This window comes from Amphiprion ocellaris, chromosome 21 (assembly GCF_022539595.1).
Source record: "Amphiprion ocellaris isolate individual 3 ecotype Okinawa chromosome 21, ASM2253959v1, whole genome shotgun sequence".
NCBI classification, from domain to species: domain Eukaryota; kingdom Metazoa; phylum Chordata; class Actinopteri; family Pomacentridae; genus Amphiprion; species Amphiprion ocellaris.
This window is the reverse complement of record NC_072786.1, coordinates 17,734,682-17,752,882: the sequence shown is the minus strand read 5'-3', so window position 1 is coordinate 17,752,882 and position 18,201 is coordinate 17,734,682. Positions and strand designations below refer to the sequence as shown.

The window sequence follows — 18,201 nt, the reverse complement described above, 5'->3', positions numbered from 1 at the left end:
AAACGGAGAGATTTGTTGATGCTTTAGTTGCCAAATTGATGTAATAATTGACCTTTCAAAATGAAGGATAGAGGCGAAAGATTTTTAAATAATCAGAAAAATCAAGGGTTTTCCAGGTTAAAAAAAAAGTAAATAAATAAAACGCCTTTTCATATTATTTTACAATTTTATTTACATTTTTATTATTTTTTTGACGTGACTGTGAAGTTTCAATAACTGTTCATTTGGATTATATTTTTCCTTGCACATCTTCTATAAGATTATTGAATAAGTCAAAAAAAGATTTTACCTTTTCTTCTGCTTATAAGAGTTTAAATAAAGTGCACTACAATCGTTTTTTTCCCTTTCTCCCTCAACAAAATTACATGAACCAGACACCCTCATATTTACGAGTTCCCAAGGGGAAGACTCGTCTTTACCAGAGAACATGAACGCTGCACTAGCCTGCCTGCCTGGACATAGCTTGGACCCGCCAACTGAGCATTTAGCGCTTGGCTTGCACATGCTCACAATGGCTGAAAACGAGACAGATGCGAGTGATAAAGAAGACCATCGCAGTGATGAAGAAATCCCTTCATTGGATAAAGACGCTGGACACCCATGGCCTTATCTTCACTCCCTCTTTGATTGTGTTGGGGTCAAGTCAGATTCTTTCCGCATGAAGTGTCTGCTTTGCACTCCAAAGCTAGTTGAAATAATGGCTTACAAAAATTCCCCGTCAAATCTACGGAAGCACGTGAAGGTAAGGGCAAACATATTTGGTTATATTAGCTTAGTTAACAATATTTTTAGCATGACGGTGTTATACTGCTATCTTTAGATAATAGTCTTGATTAAGTTAGCTTCACTCTTGGAGCATCAACTAGCTAACATTAACAAGCTAACAAGACGGCCTATTTGCATTAGCCAAAAATTAGAAATAAAACACTTCATTTCGTCATTTCACTTGTAGCTCGATTCTCACAATGTTCGCTGTAGCTACTGGTGATTATGAGTAACGCTACAGCGGTGTACTTTTGTCATTATCTGGTTCAAATTGTTAGCCGTGTGCTTTAGCAACGTTTCATGTTTATACCTTGATCTGACTGTTGTTCAAGTTAAAATTTGACACGCCATTCTTATTAGTAGATGTGAATGGGTCTAAGATCAGCGTATTAGAAAATAAAACAAAAAAGACTGAGCTAAATGGATAAAGCTGCATTAGTTTTAAGCTACAAACAAATGTTCACAACCCCAATTTATACCTGCAGTGCACACACATAAAATGTATAAAGGGGTTATTTTACTAGTTCCATTATTAGAGATCTTATTGAATTATTATTTGTGGAAATTGAGGTTTTGAGATCGGAAAAGCATCTGATGTTTTAATTTAAAGGTTTCTTAATCAGTCTCCCTTGATGTCATTACAGTGCATTTATTTGGGACTGGGAGTAGATTTTTTTTTTCTTATTTTAATTTTTGCATTAACAACTTGTAACATGAAATGTTTTATTAATAATCTGTTTCAGAGGATGCATCCAGAAAGCCTTGCCAAGTACTCTGCCCTAACATCTGTTAAAAGAAAGCGAGCCGCTGAGACATCTACGCAGGTGCAGTCAACACTGCGAAACCAGTGGAGCATCTTTCCTCAGGGTTCCTTGGACAAAGCGGTCATGAAGTACATCATTACTGGACTGCAGCCCTTCTCTCTTATTGAACAGGAATCTTTCAAGATATTTGTGAAAGACTTGATTCTGAATTCTAGGTACAAATGTTAAAATTTTGCTTTTATATGAAAATCTACAAGATAATCGTGCTTTTAAGGTTGTCAGTCACCTGTTTTGTTGACATATCTAAATGCAGGCTGATGACCCGCATGAAGCTTAGAGCCATGACCATCGAAGCCGCAACAAAGATGAAGAAGGCCTTGACGGACAAGATGCGTGAGGTTGCACACATCGCAACCACCACAGACTGTTGGACAGTTAGGAGGCGTGGCTTCATTGGGGTTACTGCACACTGGATAAATGAAGATCTAAATAGGTGGGCATTTTTGTCATCCCATGTCTTATAAGGTTTAACCTGGACACTAATTTCTGTATCATGTCTATATTAATTGTAACCCTGGTTTTCATAATTTGTAATTAGTCAGCTGAACAAAGAAGAATAAAAATAAACACACCTCAAATCTCCTTTCTCAACAGATGCTCAGTGGCCCTCGCCTGCCGACAGCTCAAAGGCTCTCACACCTTTGACCAGATAGCCGCTGCTCTCAACGATATCCACACGGAGTATGATATTCGTGAGAAGATAATGAGAACCACCACGGACAGTGGTTCAAACTTCATAAAAGCCTTCAAAGTGTATGCAGAAGAGTCTGAGAGCGCATCTGAGAGTGAAGAACAGGATGATCATACAGATGAAGAGAGTGGAGATGACGTTGAAGTGGAGAATGTGGATGTAGCGGATCTTCTCTCGCAAGATGATGGGATGGAGTTTCAACTTCCAAGGCACCAGCGATGTGCCTGTCACCTAATCAATCGGATCGTAATGGCTGATGCACTGAAAGCAAGGTGGAACGACACTTACAAGAAAGTTTACCGATCAGCTTTTTCAAAGTGTCATGCACTGTGGAACAAGTGCGGAAGATCCACTCTTGCAGCTGAAACTGTAGAGGATGCTTGCTCACTCCAGCTTCTACGTCCAAATACCACAAGGTAGGTTGAAAGTTGAAACATTTACCTATTTACACTTGCAGTGATAAATATGATTTAAAAAAAAAAACTGAGCTTGAAATACTGCAAACATTGCCATAAACGTTTACATGTTACTGTACTTTTTTCTTTCTTTTTTTAGCTTATTATACCAAGGACAATGCATGTTCTTGGGCTTCAAAAGGCACTATGTAAAAAAAAAAAACCCTTTTTCTTCTCTACTACCAGATGGAACTCGCTCTTCCTCGCTGTCGAAAGGCTGCTAAGAATCCTCAAAGACAAAGGAGAGGTGACCATCAGAAATCTTTGCAATGACTTCAAAGTTTCAATGTAAGTAAATACTTTCTGTTGTCAAATTGTTGGTTTTGGGCACAAATCCTATCTCGGGAGTTAAGTGGGTTGAGGTTTCAATTAGAATATCCTAGATAAATAACAGACTGCCATGGATATGCATGGTTAATCCGCTAAAATACTTTTTGTCTTACAGGTTCAACCCGGCAGAACTGGCATTTTTGGGCGAGTATGCCATTGTGATGACTCCAGTTGCCCAAGCAACAAACATCCTACAAGCAGAAACCAATGCCCAGATGGGGTGGCTACTACCCACAATCACGTTGCTGTCCGTTAAATTGGACAGAGTAAAGTTGCAGCTGAAATACTGCAGGCCTCTTGTGGATGCACTGCAAGTGGGTTAAAAATGCATATATTTTTAAAATTTCTTTTTTACTGTACAAAATAGTTTGTCATATTTATAGATAAATTTGGAAGTGCAAAATAAACGCAGCAGCCACTTTTAAAAGTACTAACGTAACAACTATACTATTTTTTTATCTATATTTTTTATGTTAGTACCAACTATACGTCAAAAAGTATAGTTAATGACCTTTTTGTCATAACTATAAAAAGTTAATTCTGTCTACAATTTCTATTCCAACAGGAAGGTATAAAGACTCGGTTCGGAACAATGGCAAAAGATCCTGAGCTGATTGCGGCAGCAATCCTTCTGCCCAAGTTTCGGACCACATGGACAAAGGAGGAAGCTACCATCAAAATGGGTGAGGCAATTAAATAGCATCCAATTCTGGCTGGCAAAAAATTAAGTACTTTTACTTAATTGTCTTTGTCTGATATAGAGATTGAGATTTTGAACTTTTTTATTCTGAATTTAAGGAATGGACTACATCAAACAGCACATTGAGCAGTCTTCTCCAAGTGAGCAGTCAAGGTCCTCTTCATCGGATGATGAAGACTTCTTCTCACCTCTGCAATCATCTCACTCACAAGAGAGTTCCAAACAGCTTGATGCCTATCTGACCTGTTCAGCGGATCACATGACTGTGCTGAAATCTTACCCAGCTGTCTGCGCACTGTCTGTCAAGTTGAACACCCCTCTTCCAGCCTCCGCAGCATGTGAAAGGCTGTTCAGCATTGCAGGACTCGTCTTTGCCCCAAGAAGGGCAAGACTGAATAGCAAGAACTTTGAAAATCAGCTTCTTCTAAGGATGAACCGCAAATTTTTGAATTGGTGACAGTTTTTTGTTGACGCCAGCACAGGGCTGGACCCTAGTGGTGTTAACTTGTTCCATTGTTCAAACCAGACTCACCAAACTCATTGTTTAAACCAGAGTCAGTTGATGGGCTCAATATTCTTGCAGGAAATCTCAGACTGTACAAATTTATGAAAATGAAGTTAAAGTTTGTCAGTTATGTTGCATCTCTTTGCACAGTTTTATTTTGTTTGCACAAGGTGGCATTTATTTCCACAAGTTACTTGAATAAACCAAACATTTTTGAAAAAGTTTCCTTAATACTTAGATTAAAATCATAATTATCCAAAATGGGTAAAAAAAAAAAAAGGAGCTTTTCTCTTTTGGTCATATCGCCCAGCCCTATTCATTGTGCTATTCTGGCCAAATTGTTTGGCCGTAATTTGCCTCAGTAAAAATATTTTATATTTTGTACTTTGACTTTCACTTTTACTTTTACTCAGAGTAAATTTACTTGAGTACTTTTGATACTTGAGTAGAAAAAGTATGCTGTACTTTTTTACTTTTACTGAAGTAAAATTCTCATTGGAGACTTTGTACTTTGACTTGAGTCCTTTTATAGTTGGGTAATTATACTTCCACTCAAGTAGATTTTTTCAGTACTCTATACAACACTGGACATGAGTATTAATAATGCACAGATTCTTATGAAAGTAGAAAAACTCCTATGTAGCATTTGTTCTAGTATATAAAAATAATCATATTGCACAGGAAGTGTTGGTTGTAAAGTGTAACAATGTTGAGTTATATGAAGGGTTTTCCATTAGTTTGAAAGGCAAACAAACAAAAAAGCAAACAAAAACAAATGCGTTTTCTGTTTTAAACTAAAGTATTTTGAAAGAACATGTCCATCAACGATTTTCAGGTTTCTGTTAAATTATATACACTATAATTTGATAACAGTCTGCTCTGTAACTATACTTGGAGGTCCTGTCGTTGTCTAATTAACTAACTAGCTGATTTTATCTTAAGCTAATATGCTGTAATAGATTTTAGATCAATAGAGATACAGAAATTAGATAGATAAATATGGATATATGGCTAAAACAGACAGCCAAAAATGCATAAATGGTTAAAATAGGTATCTGAAAAAGGAAAAAGGGCGTGTGTGTGTGTGTGTGTGTGTGTGTGTGTGTGTGTGTGTGTGTGTGTGTGTGTGTGTGTGTGTGTGTGTACATATAAGATCAAATATATTTTAGTTTCAGTTATATTTTAATTCATGACATGTAAATGAAAACAAAAATCAACAACGTTTCGCAACCACAAGTAAAAACTTCAAGCTAGCCTGCCAGCGCTACAGCTAGCTAACATAGCATAACAATGTGAGCTTTCCCTAAAGTCAGCTAGTTTGAACAAATAAATATAAATTTTTGCAGCTGGTTAGCTATGATGCTATTACATGACGCCAAGCATAATTTATCAGAAATCATGCATTAACATCATAGAAAAGTTGATGTTTTTTGTTCAAACTATTTGATAACCCTTCATATAACTCTCATGTTAACAGTACAATAAACATTTGTATATGTATATTCAGTAAAAACAACAATAACAAACACATATACAAACAAACAAAGAAAAAAACACAGATAATACTGTTTTTTTTTTTTTTTTAATTTAAATATAAACCAAATTATTCACTGCTATGTCTGTCGTGTCTTCAAGTTAGAACATCTGCAAATACAGTCAGGATGGCCGAGTGGTCTAAGGTGCTGTGTTCAGGTTGCAGTCTCCACTGGAGGTGTGGATTCAAATCCAACTTCTGATAGCTGGTGTTTTTCAATTCCAACTTCTGTCACTATAATAAGAAACTTGAAATCTGATATTGAGAGGTCCTGGGGAACTAATGACCAGTTTGGGGACCTCATCTGTGGTAGATTTACTGGGTAAACTAGCTTAAAGTAATGCTGCATGTTTGGACAGCAGAAATATACTGCAGCACTTCTGTTAGCCACACTATGCTAATATGCTTTGTGTGTGATCAGCTTGGTTTCCTGATGGTGATCACATTTTTGTACAATCCTGCTGTTTGCTCATTTTCATTGTGTTTTCAGTGAATATATTATATTTGACTGCAATTTCTCCTGAAAATCAGGTCCCACTGAGATTTAAACTTGGATTGCTGAATTCCAGAGTGCTAACCATTACACCATGTAACCACTGTGCAGATCATAATTGAAGGCATGGGTTCGAATTATGAAATGCAGCGCCTAGCTATTTCTGACAGTTGCTGTTTTCCAGTCTTAATCTCTATCACTACGTTAGGAAACAGGTAACATGATACTGGGAAACTCAACGTACTTGGAGCAAATTTTAAAACAACAATCCTCTGGATTTTCAGTTCCTCTGGTGCTGGCAGACTGTACTGTACTGATTACTCTTGCAGCCAATGAAAGCATCATTTTCATTTATTTATTTACAAAAAAGAAATATAGCCATTTTTTTGATGACTGTGTAGCCTGGCTAGCTCAGTCAGTAGAGCATGAGATTCTTAATCTCAGGGTCACGAGTTTGAGCCCCACGTTGGTTGCAGGAGATTTAAACTATGTAGGCGACGGTTAGGGGTAAGTAAATTTCAACACACAATTCAGCTGTTGGGGTTGGTATTACTGTAATTTGATGCTAACTTAAAAGCTAATTGATTTCTGTCCACAAGAACTCCAAAACATACTGTGAGTTTATTAGTCTTTGCTGCTGAAACAAGCTTTTGAACAGGTTTGAAAGACTAAAGTACATTTTGTTCCAGTCATTAAAACCAAACAAGTTTAAAAGATTCAAAGAGTGAGAGGTTTTTCTCTTTGACTTCAGTCTCAAATTATCTCTCTCACATGAGACATTAGATTAATTATTAAGAGTTTTAAAGGATTTAATCGCCATTTCTAAATCAGTCAGTACTACAGTTTTTCCCAGTTGCTTTGGTACATTTCTCGAATCATCCTCGACATTTGCAAAACAGTAAGTGCATTTCTCAAAACAATTTGTACAAATAGAAAAACACCATGGATTACCTGCAAAAGCCAGTCTCTTGCTCAAAATCCTTAGTTCACCTCTCAAATGTAAATATCTATGTCAATGAACATGTCAGTGCCATCAGAATGACAAGTCCTTGTGTCATTGTGTGTGGACAGTCAAATTGCTTAGTCATGTTGTCATTATAACAGTGTACTCTGGAGGGATGTTCTGATGTAAACTATGGCTAAAATTTTGATGACAATTATTGTAAATTGTCGGTTACACCTTAGTCTATGTGGGACATTGATTGCAAGAGACTGGACAAGATTCACATTTACGCTTTTACTGTTTGTACTGTAATTTGTTGACAGACCATGTCATTGTGATACAGAAAGGAAAACAGCACATATAGTACAAAGAAAAAAACAAAAGTCAATCTCCTTAGGGAAAACTGTACATGCAGCGCTGTAAGAATTACAATGCAGTCTTCCTCCACCTCCTGACGTTCCTGTCTGTTGGGCCACAAATTGTCATCCACATCTCGAATATCTTCTCTTGCGTCTTTGAACGATTTCAGAAAACCCTAACCCTTCACACATTTCCCTTCGTTAGAGAAAGTCAAGATTCACTTGGGAACAATTTCGAAATTAAGAACAGATTTAGAAAAAAGTCTAATGGGAATGTATAGAAACATCTTTGACATATTATGACAACTTGTTCAACCATTTTTCATGTAAAGACTTATGCGATGAACTAATGGCTAAATGTTGTGGGGGGTGAGACTATTCAACAGAGACCCATTACAATACATTTTGATCAACATGACATAAGCAATTGATAATGGAGGATACAGCAGAGAATTGAACAAAATTATTTGCATGGATGAACCAAAGCATTTGCAACTTGTTCAAAGAAATGAGAAACTGCTTTTTTGATGTGCACAAGTGACACAATGATGTGAAGATTGAACAAGCAGTTTTGAGAATTTCAATTCTGATCTGAGAAATGTACCAAAGCCACTGAGAAAAACTGTAAAATAAACACAGAAACGGATTTTTAAAACATTTTTACACAAACTGCTGTTTCAAGAAAAACCTGGAAACAGTCCTAGAAAATCTTTTCACAGACTATTAGAGTATTAATGCTGCAGAATAATGCTTTTATATTTCAATCTGAAAAATGTGGGAACATGTAGAAATACTGTAAATCTGTTACTGTCATCTGTTGGTGAAAACCTGCTGGTGCATCTTTTAGTGAACACAAAATGCAGTTCAATCAACACAACTGAATCCAACAGAACAATTGAAGTGTTTTTATGAGGTCACTAACTATAACACATGTTCTTATCTGTTAATTTAGACAGCGAGGCCTATTTTATGAAGTACCAGATGACTGACAACTAGTTGAGAAAACGACTGGATCCATTGTTGAGTTGCTGATGCTGGTCCAGCCCGTAATTCATGTTCAATTTATGGATATCTTGTAAGCTTTAGAACCAGTAAGGAGCTTTTTCTTTGTTTTACATGAACCTCACCTTAAAGTCAGGTTCTACCGAGATTTGAATTCAGATCGCTGGATTCAAAGTCCAGAGTACTAACCATTACACCACAGAACCACTACACAAAGCATCAGATGGTACAAAATCCACATGATAATAAGGTTTATGAGATGGTACAAAATCCGCATGATAATAAGGTTTATGTGATGGTTCAATGATCATAACTACTATACAGAGCTGCCAAACTGTACCTGTATTTACATATAGACCAAATTATTCACTGCTGTGTCTGGCATGTCTTCAAGTTAGAAAATGCAAGCCAAAGTCAGGATGGCCGAGTGGTCTAAGGTGCTGTGTTTAGGTCGCAGTCTCCCCTTGAGGTGTGGGTTCAAATGTCACTTCTGACGGTGTTTTCCAGTTCCAGCTTCTATCTCGATAATAAGAAACTTGTAACCTGATATTAGGAGGTCCTGGGAAACTACTGAGCTGTTTTGGTGACCTCATTGCTAGCTCAGTCAGTACACTATGAGACTCTTAGGCCTTGTCCACACGTAGCAGGGTTTTTGTAAAACCGAATATCCTGTCCCCTCCGTCTAAAAAAAACTTACGTACACACCACCTCGTTTTTAGAAAAAAACTTCATCCACACCTAACCGCATAAGTGCGTTTTTAAGCACATTCACAAGCATGCCGGACCTTTAGGTGGCAGTAGTTCCCCAAATCCTAGCAAGGTGGTGGCGAATAACCATCCTTAACGTCGTCCTTCGCCTGTGTTGTTGAATGTGGAGCAGTATCTGGGCTTGTAAAAACAAGCAAGTAAAAAGCGCCTGTACAAGAAACAGCGCCCAAAACCTTGTGAGAGCATCCATACTGTTACCGAATGTAAACACGGGTCGCATATGTGACGTAAGAGCATATTTTGTCGCAGGCGGTGACGTTTCGAAACGCAAAACCCCGGTTACTGATGTCCACATGCAGACGCATAAAACGGAGAATTCACAAATCTTCACTTTGGTCGGAGTTTTTAAAAAGAATCGTTTTTGATGATGTAAATCTGCGTTTTCGTGTGGATGATAGGCCGAATCGTAGAAAAATATCTTCGTTTTGTGAGATACCCGGCTACGTGTGGACAAGGCCTTAATTTCATAGGTTCAAGCCCCGCGTTGGGTGAAGAAATCTTGAACACTTACGGTGAGGTATATAGATAGCTGAATTGTAGCTATCTATATCTCTCACCATCAGTGTTCAAGATTTATGTCTGTGGTAATGCTGTAGTTTGATGCTCAATAGTTCATACTGATATATGTTGTAAAGTGCCCATAAGTCTTCTCACTGCCATAGTTTGCTGCAACTTCACTGATAGATGTAGCTATGTGCATTTATTAGCTTAACAGTGCCCTCTCTTATAAATGCTACTGCAGATTGTAAAATGTTTCCTATTAATGGGACATTACATCAAAAAAATAAAACAAAAAACTAATCCACTGGATCCTCAGTTCTTCTCATCCTGGCAGTGTATGATGACTGTTGTCATCACTCTTGCAATCATTCAAAACATTGTAATTTATCTATTTCAAAATTTAAAAAAAAAATACAAATTACTTTGTTGTTAGTGGAGCCTGGCTAGCTCAGTTGGTAGAGCATGAGACTTTTAATCTCAGGGTTGTGGGTTCGAGCCCCATGTTGGGCAAAGAAAACTTAAACGATGATGGTGGATAACCAGCTTTCTTTTTTTTTTTTTTTTTTTTTTTTTGTCTGCATTTGTTCTCATTGTTTAACTCCACAAAAGGGGAGTCAACATTTTATGAGATTGATGCATATTTTAGTCTTGCAGCCAAATATTTTAATATTTAGTGCATGTGTGTGACCATCACCGGCCCTCCCTGAAAGCTAAGCAGATATTCTTTATTAGAATTCCCTATTATGAGCCAGGGAGGGCAGTGCTACACCTCAGTGATGTGTGGGGGAAACAAAGACTGGACAGGACGAACAGGACGAACAGGATGAACAGGGATAGAAAATAACAGGCGTTGCTATTGCAATTAAAGATTGTAAGGTGGTGTGTTATGCCCAACTACTAATTGCCCATCAATAAAAAAAAAAAAAAATAAATAAATAAAGATTTGAAAAAAGAAAAGAAAACCAAACCAACACAAAAGAAAAAGAGATTCAATAATAAATGAACAAATGGTACTGAGCACCATAATTGTGGGTGTCTTGATAGTATAGAATAGAATAGAATAGGCCAGAAAAGGATACTAGTGCGAGAGAGAATGAGTTTAGGGTAGAGACTGGAGAAATTCTCAGCACATTCTGGCGGGACCCATCAATCGCTGAAATGGGACTCGGCAGTAGCTGGCAAGACCTGATCAAACATGCAAGTGTGAAGAACCCCGAAGCCCAGAACAGCAGTCACGGCAAGGCAGGGCCAAGTCAACAGGGCATCCCTCCCCCCGGGCCGTAGGAGCCACAGGGCGGCACCCCCAGAGAGCCACCGGGGCCACCGTGAACGACGCGAACCCGGAGAACAAGAGGGAGCAGCTACTGACACCCCCTGCGCGCCCAGACCGACCCAGGTGGCCCGGGGCACGAGGACCCACCCGCCACCCAAACCCTAACCCCGCCCACCCCAGTCCCCACCAAACCCCCCACCCCACCACCCGACCCGCCCACCCCCACCCCCCCTCCCTCCCCCAAGGGGGCCAACGGCCCCACACAGCCAGGAAGCCAGACACAGGGGCCGAGCGGCCCACCGAAAGGATGGCAACCAGCCCATCACAAGGCAGGCCGCCACCGGGAGCCGGCCAGAGGAAATCGGAGCCGGGACCCGATGTGAGTCCAGAGGGTAAAAATGGACAGTGTGGTGGGGCCCGGCGACGCCGACAGGGAGGCACCCCGCATACCCCCCGCACCAGGCCCCAGGTGAGCGCAGTACTCCCAGGGCCCCCACTCCCCGCAATGCGCCCTGACAACCCACCAGGACAGAGCCACCACATGCCACCAGCCCGCAGTACAGCCACAGCGCCCACCAGGACGGCCAATCCAGCCCCCGCAGCCCACCAAGAGCCATCGCACCTGCCCGGACCCGTCGGGCACGCAGGAGAACCCCCCCCGACCACAGCCCCCAGGTCCCGGGGACCCCCCAGCCACAGCAACACGGATGATGGTCCACCCCCGCCACACCATAACTATAAGGGGGCCGGGTCCCACCAGTGAGGCCATATTAGTGAGATCCCCCCATTACTCCCTGTTAATATGTCTCCCGATCCCAGACTGGAGACATTATCCCTGCACCATGATAGTGTAACCCTGAGTGTCATGTGGTGCATTAAAAGTGGGGAGGCTGGGCGAGGCGTCCAGGGGGCGGGCCAGAGGACCACAGAGGATGGCTACTCTGCAGCCTACCCTGGCCCAAGTTCCCCGAGCCGTCCCAGACCTACCCCCAAGGTGTGAGTGTATGTGGTGCATTAAAAAGAAATTAGAGAGCAGGGGAGGCAAGCAAGAGGGTGATGGGGAAGAGACAAGGCCGTAGAGCCCTGCCATCCGCCCCACCACAGAGCCCATCATACCTGCCCCCACCTGCTCTCAGGGCCCTAACTGTCATGTCCCTATATGTGCCTAAGACTAACTATATACAGTGACGTGTGGAGTGTGTGAAGTGCACAGTAAGAGGCAGTCTGGTGTGGATCCGGCCCATGAGGAGAGAGCAGCGGGGGAGACAGGTAGTAAGACCACCGGTACTGATGCAGAGGGCCCCCAGAGCCCAGAGGCAAGAGGCCAAGGTGAGCCCACACGAACCCGACCGGCCCGGCCAGCACCGAAACCCCCAGAAGTCGCAGCGCTAGAGCAGCGCCCCGGTAGGCGCCACAGCCCCACCACGGGCCAGCCGCATGCAGCACCCCGCCCCGGAGGGAGGACCAGGCCGCACCACTAGGAAGCAAGGGCCATGAGCCCCCACGCCCACCCTGGAGCCGGCACGTCCAGGATGCAGGGCGCCCACTCCGCAGCACCACCGAGACCCCACCCACCCCACTACTCCCCAGGACAGCACCGGGCCCGGACAGAAGCCCCCAGCCAGCAGAAATTTATCTCCAGTGGCGGCACACAGGCAAGTACCAAGGCCTGTGCCCGGATGAGCCAGAGCCACCCCCCCAGAGAGACCACCCGGCCCCCATGCCAGACCCCCAGGCAGCGGAGGGCCCCCAGCCCCCCCAGGGGAGGGAGAGGGACGAGGACGAGCGGCCAGGCAGGAGAGGAGGGAGGAGGAGGGAAGCAGAGCAGGAAAGGACAGGGGAGCGACTGGAGGGCCGACCCACCCCAAACCCCAGGGCCAGCCAGGGCGCCCCAGAAGAGACCAGCCGCCGCCACCCCCAAGGCCCCAGGAGAGCGCACAAACCCAGCAGACCCAGGACTCAAAGGGAGAGACACCGGGGACACCCACCCCCAGGCAGAGGGGCCCGAGCCACGCAGGCCCCGCAGAGCCAGAGAGCAACCCCAAGAGCAATAGGGAAGGGACACCACCAGTGTATGCACACAGCCTTGAAGTCCATGGTGCCATCCTACTTAAAAAGGTAGAGGGTTAATAAGCTGAAATAAAGCAGAGAGAAGTCAGACCATACACACAGACAGAATAATAATTACAATTTTATGAGGGAAATGGCATACGCCCACATACAAGCGGAGGCTATAGATTAATATTTATTGATTTAATAAATGGAGACCATTTTTCTTTGAAGGAATCCAAATGGTTTTTTCTGATAGCAGATATTCTCTCTAGTGAAATGTGTTCTGTGAGGAGGTTCAGCCAATGGGTGATGTTGAGGGCTTTCTTATCTTTCCAGTTAACTAAAATTGTCTTTTTGGCAATGGCGATAGCTGCAAGTGTGGGTTGGATATGAATGTCTGGAAGGGCTGTTTGCGTTAGATCACCAATTAGGCAAACGTTCGGGGAATGTGGAATCCCGCAGTCCAAAATATTGGAGAGTTTCTGCGTGATTGTTACCCAGAATTGATAGACGGGTGTACAAAGCCACAGAGCGTGAAAGTAAGTGTCAGTCATGTTTTGGGTGCATTGCGTACATGTGTCTGAGCGTGAGAAGCCCATTTTATACAGTTTATATTGCGTTATATGCGTTCTGTGAAGCACCTTAAATTGGATCAATTGTAAGTTGGTGTTTTTAGTCATTTTAAATGTGTTTTCACAGATTTGGGTCCAAAAATCAGAGTCAAAAGATTTGGATACGTCTTTTTCCCATTTTTGAGTTGGTAGGTGTATAGAGTGTGTCTTTGAGAGTAAACCATAAATTTTTGAGAGATTCTTCTTATTTCTTGGAGAGAGTTTCACAATGTAGTCGACAAATTCAGGTGGCTGTAAATCCGTTGGCTGTAAAGTAGTCTGAAGCGATGGAATTCTACTTGTAATAGTCTTCTTTACCTGTAGGTACTGAAGAAAATTTCCATTTCTTATTTCAAATGTTTGGAATAAGTTTATATATGTCCTAAATGTGTTATCATCCAGAAGGTGATGGAGGTGAGTGACTCCTCTCTCTGCCCATGTGCTGAAATAAAGAGCTATTTTGTTGTTTGCAAAATCAGGGTTGTGCCAGATTGGGGAGAGTATACTGGGTTTTAATTGGGAGCCTGTGGTTTCCAGTGCTTTCCACCAAGCAGACAAGGTGGAAGCGATCATAGGGTTCTTGAAGCAGGAGTGATGTTTAAGGGCAGAAGTGATAAAGGGAAGGTCAGAGATTTTGATCTGGTTACAATCTAACTGTTCTAGTTCCAGCCAGGAGTTATATTCTTCATGAGGATGTATCCATTTGGTGAGATATTGTATTTGGTTGGATAAATAATAATACATGAAGTTGGGAGCCTCCAGTCCCCCTTCGGATTTATTCTTCTGGAGGGTAGTCAGACTGATTTTAGCCTTTTTATTCTTTGAGTAGAATTTACCAATAGCGGAGTCTAATGATTGGAACCACTTTGATGTGGGTTTAAATGGAATCATGGAGAAAAGATAGTTGATTTTAGGTAATATTTTCATTTTGACTGTAGCTATTCGTCCCAAAAGGGAGATGGGGAGGTTGTTCCAACGCCTCAGATCATTACAGACTTTGTCCAAAAGTGGAGTGAAGTTCAGGTGAACTAATTCTGAGAGTTTGGAGGAAATATTTATGCCCAGATATCTGATGTTGCCAGTAGGAAAAGAATAATGCGAGTTTTGGGCTGCGGGCTTCCACGAGTTTTCTGTTAAAGGTAATATAATTGATTTTGACCAGTTGACGGAGTAGTCTGAAAGACGCGAGAAGGTTGTGATGAGGTTAAATACTTCCTTTACTGAAGTTTTGGGTTCTTGTAGATAAAGTAAAATGTCATCTGCGTATAGGTTAATTTTATGTTCAGACTCCAGAGCACAGATACCTTTGATATCGGTGTTCTGACGTACAGCTGTTGCTAATGGTTCGATAAAGATCGCAAACAATAAGGGAGAGAGTGGGCATCCCTGTCTCGTTCCCCTTTGCAGACTGAAGCTTTGTGAAGTGATCCCATTAGTGGTGACTGTAGCCTTGGGTGAGTTGTACAGAGCTGATACCCACTGGATAAATGATTCTCCGAAGCCAAATTTGTGGAGCACAGCAAAGAGAAAGGACCAATTAACTTTGTCAAAGGCTTTTTCTGCGTCTAGTGACATAACAATAGCTTCTTTGTTGTGGCGTTGCGTCAAAGAGATTAGATTTAGAAGTCTTCTGATGTTGTTGGTGGAGTGTCGGCCATTTATAAATCCTGTTTGATCGCTGTGAATTATTGATGGGATGATTTTCTCCAGCCTAGAGGCGAGAGCTTTTGAGATAATTTTGATGTCGGTGTTGATTAGTGACAGAGGTCGATAGCTAGAGGGAAGCGTAGGATCTTTGTCTGGTTTCAATAATAATTTAATTGCAGCTGTATTCATGTGCGGACTGATATAACCATTATTTTTAATCTCTGTCACTGTCCTGAAGAAAAGGGGTGCTAACATTGACCAAAAATGTTTAAGAAATTCAGCAGGGAAACCATCAGGACCAGGTGCCTTGCCTGCTGGCATACTGTCTAATGCACATTGTAATTCTTTCATAGTCAGTGGAGCATCTAATATGTCTCTGTAATTTGACGTTAGTTCGGGCATGTTTAGATTGTTGAGAAAATTATGTATATCTTCTATGTTTGGGTTAACTGCTGCTGAGTATAAACTCTGGTAATAATTATAGAAGGTCTGGTTGATTTCCTGAGGTGACTGAGTATACTTTCCTGAGGGATCCTGAATTGCTGTTATGAAGGATTTTTCTTTATTGCGCTGGAGTTGGTTCGCCAGAAATTTTCCAGATTTATTATTGTGTTCAAAATCATTATATCTTAGTTGTTGTAATAATAACCAGCTTTCAACGCGCAGTTCAGTTGTCTGTGGTAATGCTGTAGCTTGATGGTCAATACTAGTGCAATATCTTAATAGTTCATACTGATACATGCTGTAAAATACTGCTGCATTTTTGGACAGTAGAAATATACTGCAGTATTTTCGTTAGCTACACTATGGTATAATATCCTTTGTGTATGGTCAGGTTTCCTGATGGTGATCACATTGTTGTAAAACCCGCTGTTTGCTCATTTTCAACGAATATACGATATTTAAATGCACTTTCTCCTCAAACTTAGGTCCCACCAAGATTTGAATTCGGATCACTGGATTCAAAGTCCAGAGTACTAACCATTACACCATGGAACCAACACACAAGACTCTCTGAGGCACGGGTTCGAATCCCAAACTCCTGACAACAGGCATTTTCACTGACTGATAACATTTAATGTCCTCTGTCAGACATCTAAATCAACATGGTAGAAAGGATGACAGTGTGTTGAGTGCCTCTTTCCACAATTTTCTTTCAACAAAATCCTCTTGAGGGTTGAAAGTCCTTGGTACCTAATGACCACGTTTCTAAAGGTGTAGTGCACAAACCTAAAATCAGGTCCCACCGAGGCAACATCATAAGATATTAATATGAATGATATTAATATGAATGATATATAATGTATGAATTATTACAGCATGACATAAATGCAGTGCCTAACCACTTTTGATGCTGCTGTTTTCCAGTTCCAGCTGCTATGAATGAATCATTTCCAGTTTAGCTTTCACTTACAGAAGGACAGACCAACTGTTTCAGCAGTTTATTATTCTCTGTTCTTAGTATTCAGAGGTTCCATTTATCACCTTTAACTTCATCTCTGCTGTTGTAGCATAAATACAACATAAAAAGTCTATGTTATTTATAGTTGATATGCTGCATTAAAATATCAACACATTCAGGACAGGAGCTTCATTATTACCTTTATTGCACATTTAAAAACTACATTATTTAACGTTTCCGAACTGTAAAGATGTGCAGAAACCAATGAGTGTACCTTCAGGGTAGCTACATCCATCTTTATTATACAGTCCATGATATAATCACAGAAACAGGTTTTTATGACATTTTTACACAAACTGCTGTTTCAAGAATACCCTGGAACCAGTTCTTGAACATGTTTTTTGGCATTTCTCACACTATTAGAGTATTAATGCTGCAGGACACAGTGCTTTTCAATATGAAAAATGTGGGAACATGTACTAATATTGTAAATCTGTTACTGTCATCTGGTGGTGAAAACCTGCTGGTGCATCTTTTAGTGAAAACAAAATCCAGTTCAATCAACACAACTGGATCCAACAGGACAATTTAAGTGTTTTGTGAGGACACCAACTATGACACATGTTCTTTCCTGTTAATTTAGACAGTGAAGCTTATTTTATGAAGTACCAGGTGACTGACAACCAGTTGAGAAAACAACTGGATTCATTGCTGAGTTGCTGATGTTTGTCCAACCTGCAATTCATGGAAATCTTGTAACAAATAGAACCAGTAAAGGAGCTTTTTTCTTGCTTTACATGAACCTCACTTTAAAGGCAGGTTCTACCAAGATTTATTTAAATTATTCACTGCTGTGTCTGTCATGTCTTCAAGTTAGAACATCTGAGACCCCAGTCAGGATAGCCGAGCGGTCTGAGGCGCTGTATTCAGGTTGTAGTCTCCCCTGGAGGCATGCGTTTGAATCTCACTTCAGACAAATGGTGTTTTCAAGTTCCAGCTTTTATCATGAGGATAAGAAATCTCTTTCACGAGTCTAAAACAGTGAGTAGCGAAGCTTTAATGGACGTGGTCACCATTTTGAAAAATAAGTCTAAACGAATATGAACACGGAAACAGGTTTTTATTACATTGTTAGACAAAATAAGGACTGTGGGTTTTGTAGACCCATCGAATTTAAAATGGGTCGAGATAAACGGGGAATAATTACAGTGTTTCAAGACACACTGGAAAAACTTGGAAGCACTTGGACACAACTAGAGTGTTAATGGCCACGTTTACATGAAGTTTTTTAATTTGGAATTATTAATTTGGAATTAACTTTTTCGGAATTAAAGTTTTGTGCTTCG

The 18,201-nt window shown here is 41.1% G+C and overlaps 1 protein-coding gene and 1 non-coding gene across 2 annotated transcripts; both read left to right on the top strand.

The window, feature by feature from the left end:
• Window positions 1-412: 412 nt before the first annotated feature.
• LOC111565833 (uncharacterized) lies at window positions 413-4,779 on the top strand. Its single transcript, XM_023266107.3, has 8 exons — window positions 413-742; window positions 1,509-1,744; window positions 1,843-2,022; window positions 2,184-2,696; window positions 2,922-3,023; window positions 3,181-3,379; window positions 3,631-3,748; window positions 3,864-4,779. The coding sequence occupies exons 1-8, from the start codon at window positions 428-430 to the stop codon at window positions 4,220-4,222; spliced, it is 2,022 nt and encodes a 673-aa protein (XP_023121875.2). The 5' UTR covers window positions 413-427; the 3' UTR covers window positions 4,223-4,779.
• Window positions 4,780-10,307: 5,528 nt separating this feature from the next.
• On the top strand, window positions 10,308-10,380 carry trnak-uuu (transfer RNA lysine (anticodon UUU)). The gene has a single exon. It is a non-coding gene; the product is annotated as a tRNA-Lys (tRNA).
• Window positions 10,381-18,201: the final 7,821 nt, after the last annotated feature.